The sequence below is a fragment of the Myodes glareolus genome, chromosome 5, assembly GCF_982192425.1.
Source record: "Myodes glareolus chromosome 5, mMyoGla1.1, whole genome shotgun sequence".
Classification (NCBI taxonomy): Eukaryota; Metazoa; Chordata; class Mammalia; order Rodentia; family Cricetidae; genus Myodes; species Myodes glareolus.
In genome coordinates this window covers 4,480,398-4,494,233 of record NC_142030.1, presented here as the reverse complement: position 1 = coordinate 4,494,233, position 13,836 = coordinate 4,480,398, and the positions used below count along the sequence as shown (strand labels likewise).

At 46.9% G+C, this 13,836-nt stretch overlaps 1 protein-coding gene across 7 annotated transcripts in view; it reads right to left on the bottom strand.

Moving 5' to 3' along the window:
• The window catches only part of Rps6kc1 (ribosomal protein S6 kinase C1), a 141,525-nt gene that overhangs the window by 75,221 nt on the left and 52,468 nt on the right, over window positions 1–13,836 (bottom strand). For 6 of the 7 annotated variants that reach the window (XM_087906031.1, XM_087906034.1, XM_087906033.1 and 3 more), the window contains one exon: window positions 2,540–2,655. The exons of the other annotated variant lie outside the window; for it this stretch is intronic. In XM_087906031.1, the coding sequence (XP_087762157.1) occupies window positions 2,540–2,655 (116 nt within the window). The remainder of the gene's footprint in view (window positions 1–2,539; window positions 2,656–13,836) is intronic. 7 annotated transcript variants of the gene reach the window in all.

Sequence of the window (13,836 nt, the reverse complement as noted above, 5' to 3'; positions counted from 1 at the left end):
AGTCAACATTCTACCAGAAACCCACCTCCCCAGTTTTCTTGGAGCCTTTTAGGTATGATGAACGAGGAAAAGCTGGGGAAGGGTTCTACTGGTTTCTTTTCCTACATTTGTTTGCAAAGGATACGATTACAATATGATATGATTTCCACATTTTCCACCTAAGAGGCTCCAAGACTCCAGAGTTCAGAGTTCAGAGTCCACTAAAGCAAAGTAAGGGTGGGGGTCAGCCACTGCCCCAGAGGAGAAGGTGGAGACCAATAACATTAAAGCCTTTTATCTACTGAGACAGCTACAAAGAGATGCTTGCACAAGGATTCACCAGAGAAGTCACATCTGCTCTGCACAGCACCTAAGGAAAAGGCCGAGTCGCTCACACTGGTTCTCATCATGCTGACTGAAATTCAGACCCGAAGACAGTCAAAGGCTCAGCAAGCTAATCTCAAGAAAATCTCAAGCCTGCTCCTGAGCAGTGTGCAGACAGGCTTCACAGACAACATGCAAGCGGGAAATGAAAAGCAAATGTTTACCATGAAGAAGGATAGCATGTCTGCGCTCCCCTCCAGCTGCCCTCATGTAGAAACAGACAGCAACTCCCTATCAGACCAGAGCCAGTGGTCGCCCCTTTCACCCTCGCTCTGGACGCTCTCCCCGAGCTTTGCTCCTGAGCTGCAGAGCTGCGTCAGTCAGGCTGTCAGGTTTGTAAGGAGAGCAGCTGTGTCGTGCTCTGTGACGCTCCCACGTGTGTCTGGAGACGTTGACTGAATGAGCAGCCTGGTGTGATCAGCTCTCCTCCTTAGACCGCAGCTTATTTCCACCACAAGTTATGCTAAAAGTGAGATTCCGACTCATCTACCAGAGCAGTCGATTCTCCAAATCAAGAGCTACACAGGAGGCCTTGTGTTTATTTGTTATGACTCCGTGTGTGTCATATGCATGTACAGAATGGTGTAAACCATTAGAGTCAGTATGGGCTAATAAAGTAATAAATTTGGTAATAAATCTTACAAAAAGACTCCATGGAAAGTCGGTAGGATACTGATCAGGGATGCATAGGAAGGACAGAAGGCAGCAGAGGTGACATTCAAATGACTACTGGGGCATTCCTAAACCACAAGAGCCATAGGAGGGATGCTTTCATCAGTGTCCCCAAAGCAAAATGAGGAAAGAAAACATTTGCTCTGTGGGGACAAAAGCTCTGCACCCATAATCAGAAACAGTCACAGCAACTGCCCAGCAAAGGAGCATGAGCAACCCCCATTTCCAGATTCAGAAGCAGACACAGGGAAGTGTCTATGCCAACCATGTGCAGAACCAGTGAGATGGCTCAGCGGGTGAAAGGCATGCTACCAAGTTTACAATTTAGATTTAATCCCTAGGACCAACACAGGAAAAACCTAGTCTCACTATATGGGTTCACACTCACACGCGCGCGCACACACACACACACACACACACACACACTAAAAACCACAATTTTTAAAAAATTTTGTTGTCTCTTTCATGACTTCAAGTCACAGAACTTACCAAGACTACCTGCTTTTTGGATCAATTAAGGAAATAAACACTCATTTACAGAAAATCTTAGTAAGAATTTAAAACAAAAAAAGTTACTTGTGGAAACTGGCCAAAGGCAGACAGACCTGACATAAAAGCAATAAGCAACAATGTTTCTAAAGCCTTACATCATGTGGACAGGGCTGAGGAGGTCCTAAACAGCCTAAAACGTCCCTACATCACTGTGCCTTGGCAGCTACAGGCCGCCTCCAGCAAATCCTTACACGACTCTCCCCAGAACAGTTTCAACATGACTGATAAGTTGCACATCTGTGCACAGAACTGTGGCTTCAGAGGCTCTGGAGCAGGGCAGTGGACAGCAAGCCACGGCATCTCATGATGGTGAGATCAGGACGACAGAAGTGTGATGGTTTCATCCGCACTATCAGTCTTACTTGGAATCACCTAGGAGACGCAGCTCTGCATCTCTGTAACTGAAGAAGGAGGTCTGCCCTGAGTGTCAGTGGCTCCACACCATGGGCTCAGGTTCAGAGCAGAAGAAGAAGAAGAAAACAAGCAAGCCTGCAGAGGCCACACTCACCCCTCTGCTTCCTGTCCACCTAGATGTGAGCAGGCTCTGAGCTGCCTCTGCCTCCATGCCTCCCCACCATGACCACCTAGAGAACAAGCTGTTCACACCATGAGCTAGAATCAGTCTTCCTTAAATTCTTATCCTTACCCGCCCAGGCACAGGCATTGGGGCGTGGGGGGGGGAGGCCCTCTTACTCTACTGTTGTGGCTTCCTTTCTGACAAGTTAAGACAATTACAGAAAAATTCTGAAGACCAAAATGCTCAATATTCTAGTTAAAAAATAAAGCTGAAAGGAAGAAAGGAAGAAAGGAAGAAAGGAAGAAAGAAAGAAAGAAAGAAAGAAAGAAAGAAAGAAAGAAAGAAAGAAGGAAAGAAGGAAGGAAAGAGGAGGGAGGGGAGGGGAGGGGAGGGAGGGAGAATGACTTAAGGGACATAAGGAGAAGCCTGGCATACCTGCAGCCCAGCGTCCAGCTGAGGTGTGGCACGGAGGCTGGAGATGCTCTCTGCACGCATGAGGTACTCTGCTGTCCTTCTCTTCACAGCTTCCCGGCGCGTGGGGCTCGACTCTCCTGAATGGACAAAGCACAGGTCTGGCCTTGTAAGAGGGAAGCAGGCATTTTTTTGTCCCATCTAGCAATTTACTTCTTTTTACCCAAACCACTGCTTCTTCACATCTGTAACTGTTGAGAGTCAAACTTGGAAATGGTTTCAACCTTACGCCTCAAGGGTTTCACTTGCCGCGAGCTGACAGGCTGCTATCTGAATGTGCACTGAAACTCAGTCCGTTAGGGAAAGCCAGGTATACATGAAACTGTGTAGAAAGTTCTGAGGGTGAGAGGAGCCCCAGCTCAGGCAGCATTGAATTTCCAACTCAAAACTAGGAGCGAACATACTGCCTGGTCAGTGAGCAGTGACGTAGGACTGACAGACCGCAGAACACACAAACATCCAGCTCACCAAGAATAAAACCACTCCAGGTAATTCTGAACTAAAACTACGAGGAGTTGTGTAGGCCGCATGGCTGCTTCATTAGCAACGAGTTGCTGCTCTTCTTCCACAGGAGAGCGGGAACATGGGCTGCTTCTTCTCCAGAGTGGGCTGACGTGTGACGGACAAAGAGAACCGTTTCACTCAGAGACGAACAAGTGAGACCTAACACTCGTATGTGCGTGTTTCAGGCTGACTATTGGGACTAGATAACCATAACTGGGGACATCCCTGGGGAAGGCCGAGTCTCCCGCTCCCAGCAGTCCCCTCACCCACGCTGGAATGTCAGCCATGCGGCCACTGTGCAGATCTTGTTTAGGTGACCATACTGTTGAGATTTCCTAGGTGCAGCTAACTTCCCTGTCAGATATAGAAGACACTATCGCACAGTAGAATTCCTGGTCTTCTGGCTCAATCGTTGTGCCCCCTTTTCCACAATGTTCCTTCAGTGCCAGGTACACGTACATACGTACACACACACACACACACACACACACACACACACACAAACCGCACATAATAATCCACATGCTTTAGACATGGTGCTGCCCACAAACGATGCTGCTCTCCAGTCCTGCGCACCAGGCCGCGGCTGAGTGCACTGTCTTGGACTGTGATGACCACCACCGACTCGTTCCTTACATTCTAGGGTAACATCAGCAAGTGCTCACTTAAACCTCTGTTTAGCATTTTGCTTCACCCGGGGCTCCACCCCATTTGTTAAGCTGGCTCTATGCGAAGTTTGAAGCGTGTCTCGCGCATTCGTTGGAGAGTCACACTGAGTTATGGAATACATGGCTACGGACACATACAGTTCTAGTCATATTTTGTTATTGAATCACTGGCTTTTTGTTGCTGTTGTTTTTTAACTTTTGGCTTTTCTGTCACTTTCTAGGCAGTTTCCATAGTAACAGAGAAACAAGGACTGAAAGCTGTGCTGAAATGGACCCCTGCTGCTGATGGTGGGCCAATTCCATGGAAACTGCAAGCTCGGGAGAGATACGGGAGGCTTCAGAATGCACCCTCCACACACAGACGAAGCTGGCTCTTGCAGAGAGCGGCCGCCCAGCGCCTATGACCAGAGCACGCAGGAAACGCTGCGGGTCTTCAGCACAGCTCTCAGTCACCACGTGGCTCACAAATGTGACTTTAGACAGATTTTAATTGAGTAAAAAATAATGGCTCTGATGGAGCAAAAATTTTCACTAGGCTTTGGCATACAAAGAAGAAAGATTCCCACTATTCAAGACTGATGGCTAATCCTAGCTGAAAAATGGACTGGGTTGACTTTTTAAATACCCAGAAAATTGATAAGCAGATTCCTGGATGTCTGTGAAGGTATTCCCAGAGATGACTGACATGCAGGGCAGGGGAGCTGAGGCGGGAAGAGCACCCAGAACAGGCTTGGGGTGGGGGAGCTTGCTTGTGCAGCCCCATCCTTCCTAAGCAGGGGTGTTCCCACTCCCCTGCCCATGAACACCGGTCTCTTGATCCTCCAGCGTCATCCAGCTCCCTGGGCTGAGCAGCCTGAAGACAGTCATTGTGTCTACTCAGACTCTGCTGCCATAAGCCATCGACAAACCCTTCTCACAATCTCCTCCGCAGCCATTGGCTTTCAAGGGCTTCCAGGGGTCGTATAAATACAATCACTGTCCTGCCAAAAACCTCTAGTGCTGTATAAAAGTCAAATACAAAAGGAAAACTTAAAACTTGCATTTCTCTGGACACCAACTCTGATGTTTTACATATGACATGTTCTCTGTATGCTAGATTAGGGAAATAGTAAGTTATGTAAGAAGCCATGACCCCTGGGCCTGTCACTAAACCACACTCCAGTTATACGAAAGGTATTTCTCCTCTTTTATGAGAAAAAAAAAAAAACCTCAGGATGAGAAACCTTGTTCTCAGTTACAGAGGTAATGTGAGATTCTGCACCTAAGCCAATTCTGTTCCAATCTGGAGGTGAGGTAATCTCCAGATGCCTAATGTTGATGCTTGGCCTCGGCTGCTGGGCGCAGCCATTGAGTGATGGCTGTCTCCTGAGGCTCTGACCTCACCAGTGTGCAGAGCGAAGGATGGATTCACCATGTGACTGCACTGTGGGGGTGGGAGGTGACAGAAACTCTCAGAAAGAGGGTCTCATTGGAGGAAGCAGGTCACTGGGCTGGTGTTCTTGAGAGCTCTTCTTGTCCTGGTCTCTCTACTCTTTCTGCTCCCTAGCTGACGTGAGGAGAGTAGCTCTGCCAATGCTCCCAAGTCACTGTTCTTCCAGCCTCAGGTCTAGTTGACCTGGAACTATAACCTCTGAAACTCCAAGCCAAGCTGTCCCTCTACAGTATGTGGCACAGGAGGAAAAGGAAGATTGTCCTGTTTAAGTAGAACAAGAAGAAAACAAAAGACAAGAAAATAACAAGACATGGACGTGCACAGTAAGTAGGCAACAGAGGAGGAGAACAAACTACGAAGGCGCACAGGACCACAGCAGGGTGGAGTCGGAGAACACCCCGGCTCACACACAAACCCCCAGCCTCACAGTGAAAAGAACACAGAATATAGAAGGATATAGTTCAAAAGCTACATAATTAGGCAAAAACAAAAAGAAAAGAAAGAAAAATCTATATTTTGATGCAATTCTGAAAAAAAAAAGTTATAACCACACCAATATGAGAAAAATGGTTCTTGCAGGAGAGAAGAGAAAACATCTTTCACACATCTTGGTTACCCCAGAATTTACTAGGAAATCAAAGTCTTTTCTCATTTATCTACCAAAGAACAAAGGGCATGTTCTAAGTCAGGCAGGAAACAAAACCCAGTTTTGCAGCCCGGATCATAAGCAGCTCTTCCTCGCCCCTCTCCTTAATCCGCTGACTGCAGAACTGGCCAGCTCGGGCTTCTCGGAAGACAGGTGTGGTAATGTGTACCTGGCCAGCATCGTCACGTGCACAGAGCTGAGTTCTCCTTCTCTGCCCCAACAGGGCCCACAGCAGAGGCCTCAAGCTTCCCTGGGCTTCATCACTTTGGCAAGGACATCAGGCCAATCTATGTACACGCAATGAGTTTTGTTTGTTGCTTTTTCTTTACTTTTTCTTTTGTTTTTGTTTTACAATTGGGTCACATAAAAGAACGCTCCTGTTTGAGACGGCCTTGGTGGCTGCGGCTTTTAAGTGATGATTGGCTATATTTAATGATGCTTTGCTCTTCTCAGGTATAGCCTAACACTTCCGCCCTATGTTAAGTGTTCTGGAAACAAAAGGCAACCTTGAGAGAAGGAATGATTTACGCATCCGCACGTCTTGCAGGAGGTGAAGCCATCAGTACTCAGTGTGTAACGAGAGCCGGTCAATTAGGGAATCTGCTTTGTGTTTGTATGGAGCCAACCCCTGTCAATATTGTTCTCAAAACCAGTTGTTAGGTAACCCCAGAAGTAAAAAGTCACCAAGAACAGATAAAGCGAAAGTCCTAACAATGCTCATGGCCTCCAGGGCTGCTTTCCACGGCAGTCACAGTTTTCCAGGCTGCTGCACTGAAAGCCAGCACCAGCAGGTCCCGTGCTAACAGCCACCTGTGGAGACACTCCAACTCAGCTATTTCTCTTCTGTGTTTTTTCTTGATTTTGCAATTTTAAAAGGCAATAACCAAAGATTTTCCTTTCTTTCTTTCAAAACATCATTATTGGCCTTGTGTGGTAGCGATACCCTTAATCCCAGCACTCCAGAAACTAGGTGGGTGCTCCAGAGTTCAAGAGGCCAGCGGGGTTGGGGCCTTTGATTTGGTTTGGTTTGGGAACACATCTCAAAGACCATGGTGGCCTAAGATCTTCCTCCCAAGTGTGCACCACCACACCCAGCTCTTGCATTGTTTTGTTTTTAAAACAGAATGAGCCTTGCTATGTGAGCTAGTCTGGCCTCGTGCCTCAGCCTCCTGAGTACTGGAATCTTCCTGCACAAGCCTTCTGAGTACTAACACTACAGGCCTGTGTCACAGGCCTGACTAGAGGCTGGCTCTTCGGCTGGGTCTGCTATATGCATTTGTTTCAGTGCTAAGACTGAACCCAGGACCTTGAGTGTGTCACACACATGCTACACAAGGCCCTACCACTGAGCAGGACCTTGAGTGTGTCACACACATTCTACACAAGGCCCCAGCACTGAGCTATATATCCCCACCTCTGATAAAAAAAAGAAAAAAAAAACTCTGATAAGACTCCTAAATTTCTAATGTTCTTATATTCTCAAGTCAAATGGGGCTTTTTAAAGGATCGGGAGAAACAAAAAGAATTAACTGGCCAAGCACGAGGCACACACCTCTGGTCCTAGCACTTAGGAGGCTGAGGCAGGAGGATTAGGAGTTTGATATCTACAGCACAAGAAGAGAGAGACGAGAGACAGAGACAGAGACAGACCAAGTAAGACAGGTAGCTAACAGGTGACTCTGACGAGAGAGAGAGAGAGAGAGAGACAGAGAGAGAATACTCAAAAGGAAGGCAGCCAGCTGGTAAGACAACCTGCCCACCAAGTCTGATGACCAAAGTTTGACGCCGAGACCCACAAGGTGGAAGGAGAAAACCAACTCCAGCAAGGTGCCCACTGACCCCACACAGAGAATTAATTAACTCATCCACTAAAATGCTTTACAATATGGGCTAAAGATACAAGAAAAGTAGGAATAAAAGTCATATAAATTAATAACTGACCTTCTGGTAAATATGGAAAGAACCCTAACTTTCAGAAAGCCCTCTGTTCATTCTTTTATCAACCTAATAGAACTGGCACCCATAAAAGAACCAACCCCAATAACTGTTTCCTTCTTAAGGTTTATTTCCACTTTATGTGTATGGGTGTTTTGCTTGCATGTGTGTATGTGTGTGTGTGCATTATGTGAATGTAATGCCTTCAGAGGCCAGAAGAGGGCATCAGATCCCTGAACCAGAAGTTACAGAGCTTTGTGAGCCACCATGTGAGTCCTAGAAACTGAACCTGGGTCCTCTGGAGGACAGCAAATGCTCTTAGCAACTGAGTCATCTCTCCAGACCCAACAACTGTTTTCTTTCTTTCTTTTTCTTTCTTTCTTTTTTTTTTTTTTTTGTTGTTGTTGCTGCTGCTGAGTTTCTTTTTAAGACAGGGTTTCTCTGTGTAGCCCTGGCTGTCTTGGAACTCAATCTGTAGACCAGGTTGGCCTCAAACTCACAGAGATCCACCTAACTCTGCCTCCTGAGTACTAGGATTAAAGGAGTGGGCCACCACAGCCTGGCAACTATTTTCTTGATATCATATTAATTTCCTTATTTTTCCTTTGAAATCAGTTAAAATGAGCAACTGGTTGTAAGTACTTTATTTTCTATCCCAGAAGGTTCACAGGCTCCGTTAACACAATCCTTCTTAATTACAACTCTTTATTTACAGTGTGCCATGGTACACAAGCGGAAGTCAGGGGTCTCCGTCCAGCATGTAGGTATGAATACTGGACTCACACCATCAGGCTTGTCGGAAATGCCTCTCTGAACTCAGCTGCCTCGCCAGTTCTACCGCATCCCTTCTTATGAACCAAACTGACATGGTACCCATCAGAACCAGCGCACAGAAGTTCATCCGCTGTGAGCCACTTCAGCATGAAGCTGCACCTCTCTCTCTGCTCAGGCTGAGCAGGACCCTGGCCTGGCCTTCCTGCCCCTTCAGGAGCGAGGCCTGGACACTAAGCTAGCATCATCCCAGCAACACTGTCACCTCGGTGCTGTCACAGAGCATTCCAGGCAGAAGACCCTTCAATAAAACATCACTAAGTGAATGCATATATGAAAGTCTGTACCAGCATTCCAAGGTCTGACAAACAACACAGTGGCCTCCCCATTATCCATGAGATTAATTTCAGGACATCCAGTGGACACCCAAAGTCTCCAAAAGAGCTAAGTCTACATAAAGTTACTGTAATACCAGAAACAGTCAATCACAACAAGCTCTGAGTGACTGATGGTCAGGCAGGTACACGGCACACATGTGCTAGACAAGAGGATGGCTTGTGTCCCAGGCAGGCACACGAGATTGCAGGACTTAGAAAGGCACACATTTTTAACAGCTAATCCTGACTTTCTCCAACTTTCCCCTTATTTTCCAGCTGGAGCCAGGGAGGAGGGGCGCACTGTGACAGCTAGAAGAGACTGTCCACCCTCCCTATGCCTGCTGCCTTTCTCCTCAAAAACCACAAATGAGTAGGATGTGCAGCTGGGGACTGGTGTAACCAAGGTCCCTTCAGCTTAAGTAGCTGAAATGTACCCAGAAGAACATAGGCGAGCACAGTCCCCAAGCAGCAGGATTACACTAAAAAGGGAAATGACATTTTGACATAATTTTGTTTGAAATTGTCAAAACAAATCAACAAGAAACACGAGCACTCTAAGTAATTACATACCACAAGTGGGTAGGATGAAGTCTACCAACTCCTTCTCCTCCTTGACAGTCACAGTGGTACAAGACACCTTTCTTAATGGCCTGTAAAAGCACAGAAGGCATGCCCTGTGACCTGACAATTTGTCCAATGACACTCACTTCTGAGATTGCTCACTGCAGCACGCTAACTGTTAAGAAAAGGCAGGTTCACACTTCCAACGAGAACGGGGAGACTGAACTGAGCAACTTAGACACAGCAATGTTCAGTGATGAAAACACAAGAAGCTGCGAGTTACAGATCACAGTTCTTAGTGCAAGAAATCACAGACTGATGCTTAAGGCTTTCTCACGGAGCCTAATAGCCTGTCACTGCTAAAATGACAGTAGTTTTCCACTTGGGGTTTGGTGTTTATCTTTTATTTAATTTGACTTACATTATTCCTGGATATTTATATTTCTCCCAGTCTGAATCAAGGATTTCTTTAGTAATCACAGAGATTAACCCAGTTCTCTGAAGTGAGCGTTTGCAAACTGTATTGCTGAAGACAGGAAAACGTGCTGGGCTGAGCACAGAGGTCGCCTGCTCGCCCCTGGGGAGTCGCTGTCTCTGGCTGGCGCTGCACTGCAGCTGTGCAGCACACAGCTTCACACGAATGAAAATATTTAGATGGGAAGCCACCCACTTAGTTTATTTTCCATATGACTTTCCTGTAATTATTTTGTAAACTGTTCACACAACAATACATAAAAACATCTGCAAAAACAGGTAATTAATGTGTCAAGCCACACTAATGCATTTTTTATGGTGTCCATGCTTCGTCAACTGTAATTATAACTCTTTTTTAAGCAGATGATGATGTGTTTGTTGCAATGTGCAAGTGGTGATTTCAGATGCTCTGCTTACTGCTCATACAATCTGAATATAAAACTCTACAGCTACTTTGCGCCCATCAGCGCTTTACCTAGCTGTCTGCTGAAGTACGAAAGCCTTGCTCTTTTTCCAAGCTATAATTTCCAGAAAATAGTTTTGTCATTAAAACATGAAACTCTCAACATAAAAGTTAGCATGAAAATAGTGAAAAATTCAAGGAGCATATGCTGGTAAACATCTTGACTTTCTTCCTCTGGCTCTGACCCTGTAGAAACTCCATCACTGTAGCCCATGGGAGACAGTCAGCAAAGCCACCCTACGGCCAACAGTTTGGAGGTTGTCCTCTTCTGAGTGACACAGTGGCCCTCGGGCCCACCCTGTGCACAGTGAGCTGACCAAAGAAGAACTAAATGCTTCCCAAACCCGCTCTGCCTGTGCCAGCTGATGCTGAGTCGATCCACAGCGACCACACCACACTCTTCACTGCTGTCACCATAACTGATCCTGATAGCCCAGAGCATGTGAAGCTGTTTCCATAGGCGACGAAATCTAAAATTACAAAAGAAACACAGTTCTCTACAACTATTCCCAGCTCCTTCTCCCAAGAGAAACAAAACGACAGTAAAAACAGCTGGGTGTGGGGGCTTCACCCCGTGATCCCAGCCCTAGGAGTAAAGACAAAAGGACAAGGAGTTCACCACCAGCCTAGACCACATTGCAAATCCCAGGCCAGCCTAAGCTATATAAGACCCTGTCTAAAAACAAGGGCGGTCCAGTGAGATGGCTCAGCAGGTAAAGGGACTCACTGCCAAATCTGAGGACCTGAGTTCAATCCCTGGAACCCACAGGAGGAGAGAACTTACTCCCCAAGTTGCCCTCTAATCGCCATGTTCACACCATGGCATATAAATATACAAATGTGTGTGTGGTGTGCATGCATGCACGCATATGTATGTGTGTGTGGTGTGCATGCATGCACGCATATGTATGTGTGCATGTGTGTGCATGTGTGTGTGCATGTTGTGTTCACACAAAAACACAAAATAAATTAATATGAATACATTTTCAAAAGAAATAAAAACCCAAAGTTGGAACACAGCACAAAAGCTCCGTGCCGTGGCCATCAGGAGTGCTCACAAACAAGGCTCTGTCTGTTAGAGACATAAAGAATCAATGCCACAGGTCTGAACTTAACTGTCTGATATGAACCTTCACTCCTATGCTCGCCAATGGATTATTTCTGCGACATTGCTTCTCCTGAACATGAGCAGCAATGCTGGGCCACAGGAATCCATCAATATGCTGTTTCCACAAAGATCAGAAATGTCACAGCCAAGCAAACGACAGCTGCCCAGCTGCCAGGTCTGGTAGAGGGACTTACTGGGGGAGTCTGGAGAAATAAGGCAGAGCCCAGTTCCAGGGCTGCAGGAGGCACATGATCAGGATGGAAAGACTATACCTCTGCGACTGAACAAGCTAGAATATAAACGTGATAGTGCACATAACTAATGCACTCAGCAGCTGGACTCTGCACCCTGTCAAATGATGGGGGGCCAGTGACACCCGGGGGGCATTTGAACTCCTCTGGTACTCTCAAACTCGCTCCTACATGCTGGCTGCTGGCACAGTCTTGAGGATTCAGCTCACTGCCGCCTTCTGCACATGTCATCTCTCACCAAACGCCTGCCTAACTCACACAGAGGACAGAATGATTCTCTGGTGCAGACATACGTCCAGAGAATGTCTTATGTACTAGGCACGCCTTAGAAGACAAGGATGGACAAACAGACCACTTGCCTTAAGGGTCCTGCAGACAAGACAAACAGAGCCCCTCAGGACTGACAACACAGGAATCCACTAGGAATACAACCAAAGGGTGCAGACCTCAAAGAGAGTTCAGGAGAGGGGTTCTCGCCTGAGCAGAACTGAGCAAAGCCTTCCTCCAGGAAAGCCACTAGACTTGAGCAAGGAATCAACCAACTGAGGGGCACAATGGCATAGCCCAAGCACAGTCACATGGAAGCCCAGCACACAAAGACCTCAGTGCTTCCGGGGAACTGCAAGAAGTCTCTGTGGCTGAAGTTGAACAAGTGACAGGGCCTGACTCCAGATAAGCCTGGGGAGAGAGCTAGAAGCCCACTGCACAGCCTTGGCCACAGTAACCGGATGTGTCGTAAAATCAATGAGTCCATCTTTAATAGCTCACTCAGAAGGCCTGGTATAAGGCTCAGTAGATAAACCACTTGTTGGACAAACACAGAGACAGAATACAAATCCCCACATAAACTTCAAGTGCATGTGGTCGATCGCCTATAATCTCAGCACTGAAGAGCCAAGCCCGAGGATCCTAGGGCAGGCGGGCCTGCTAGACAATCCAGGTTCCAGAGGAGACTGCCTCTGCACATAAAATGGAAGGAGATTAAGGACATCAGCGTCTGGTCTGCGTACACACACACACACACATGCACACACGGGCCCACACACATGCAAACATGTGCATGCATTCACACAGATTGCCCAGGCTGTAAGAAGAGGAAAATAGGTTACAATCTATAAGAACAGAAGTTGTGAAAATAATTCTGAAGTTGTTATTAAAGAGAGGACAGAGGACAGGCTTCTAGAATATCGGGGGTGGGGGTCACTTGGCAGACGCTTTCCCCAGAGAAAACAATACAGAATGACCTAAAGCATCATCTCTAGACACTGACGGGGACACGAGAACTGAGGTGTGTGTGTGCGGCTGCAGTAAGAGCGCAGGTCTGCGGTGTCTAACACGGAGCCACTTCCACCTGCTCCCACCTAACGTGATGGACGGTAACTGTGAGGACACAACCACCTTGTGTCTCCAGTGAAACTTCAAGGTCGTGAGAATGCTGAAACCAACATGGAGGAGCAAGACAACCATGGTATGTCCCCCACACCCCAATATCCCTGGGATCTTAAAAGCTGCACACTGGTCCCAGGCCACAGAGAGCCCAGGATCTGCTCATCCTCACAAATGGGCAGTCCTTCACAAGCACACACACATGCACGCACACACACAGGCACGCACACACGCAAGCACACGCACACACACACAGAACACTTTCCGTTCTGACAGTGTAGCTCTCATCTCTGATTCACTTTGGACCTTCTGTAATTCCTGCTTCTGCCTGACTTTCCTCACACAGTGAACATGTATAATAAATCCCTGTGTGATGATCCCCCCACCTATGTCCCTGCCCTGGCTAACTTCACTTTTTTTCTTATGTAAATCCATTTCCCTGCTTCTTTGAATGAAGGCTGTTTTATTGGCACTTGGCCACCGTGAACTTTTCCTTGTTGGGTTTTGGATATATTTTAATTCTTGAGTCTATTTTAAGATGTCTGGTTCTTTGAGGTTGTGTCTTTACAACCCGTTACACACCTATGCACCTTCACTCCTTCTCAGCTTCCCGCCCCATGCCCATGGTTGAATTAGTCAGGCTGTCTGCCTCTCTGCAGCAGACACTCCTCTCAGCTCTGTACAA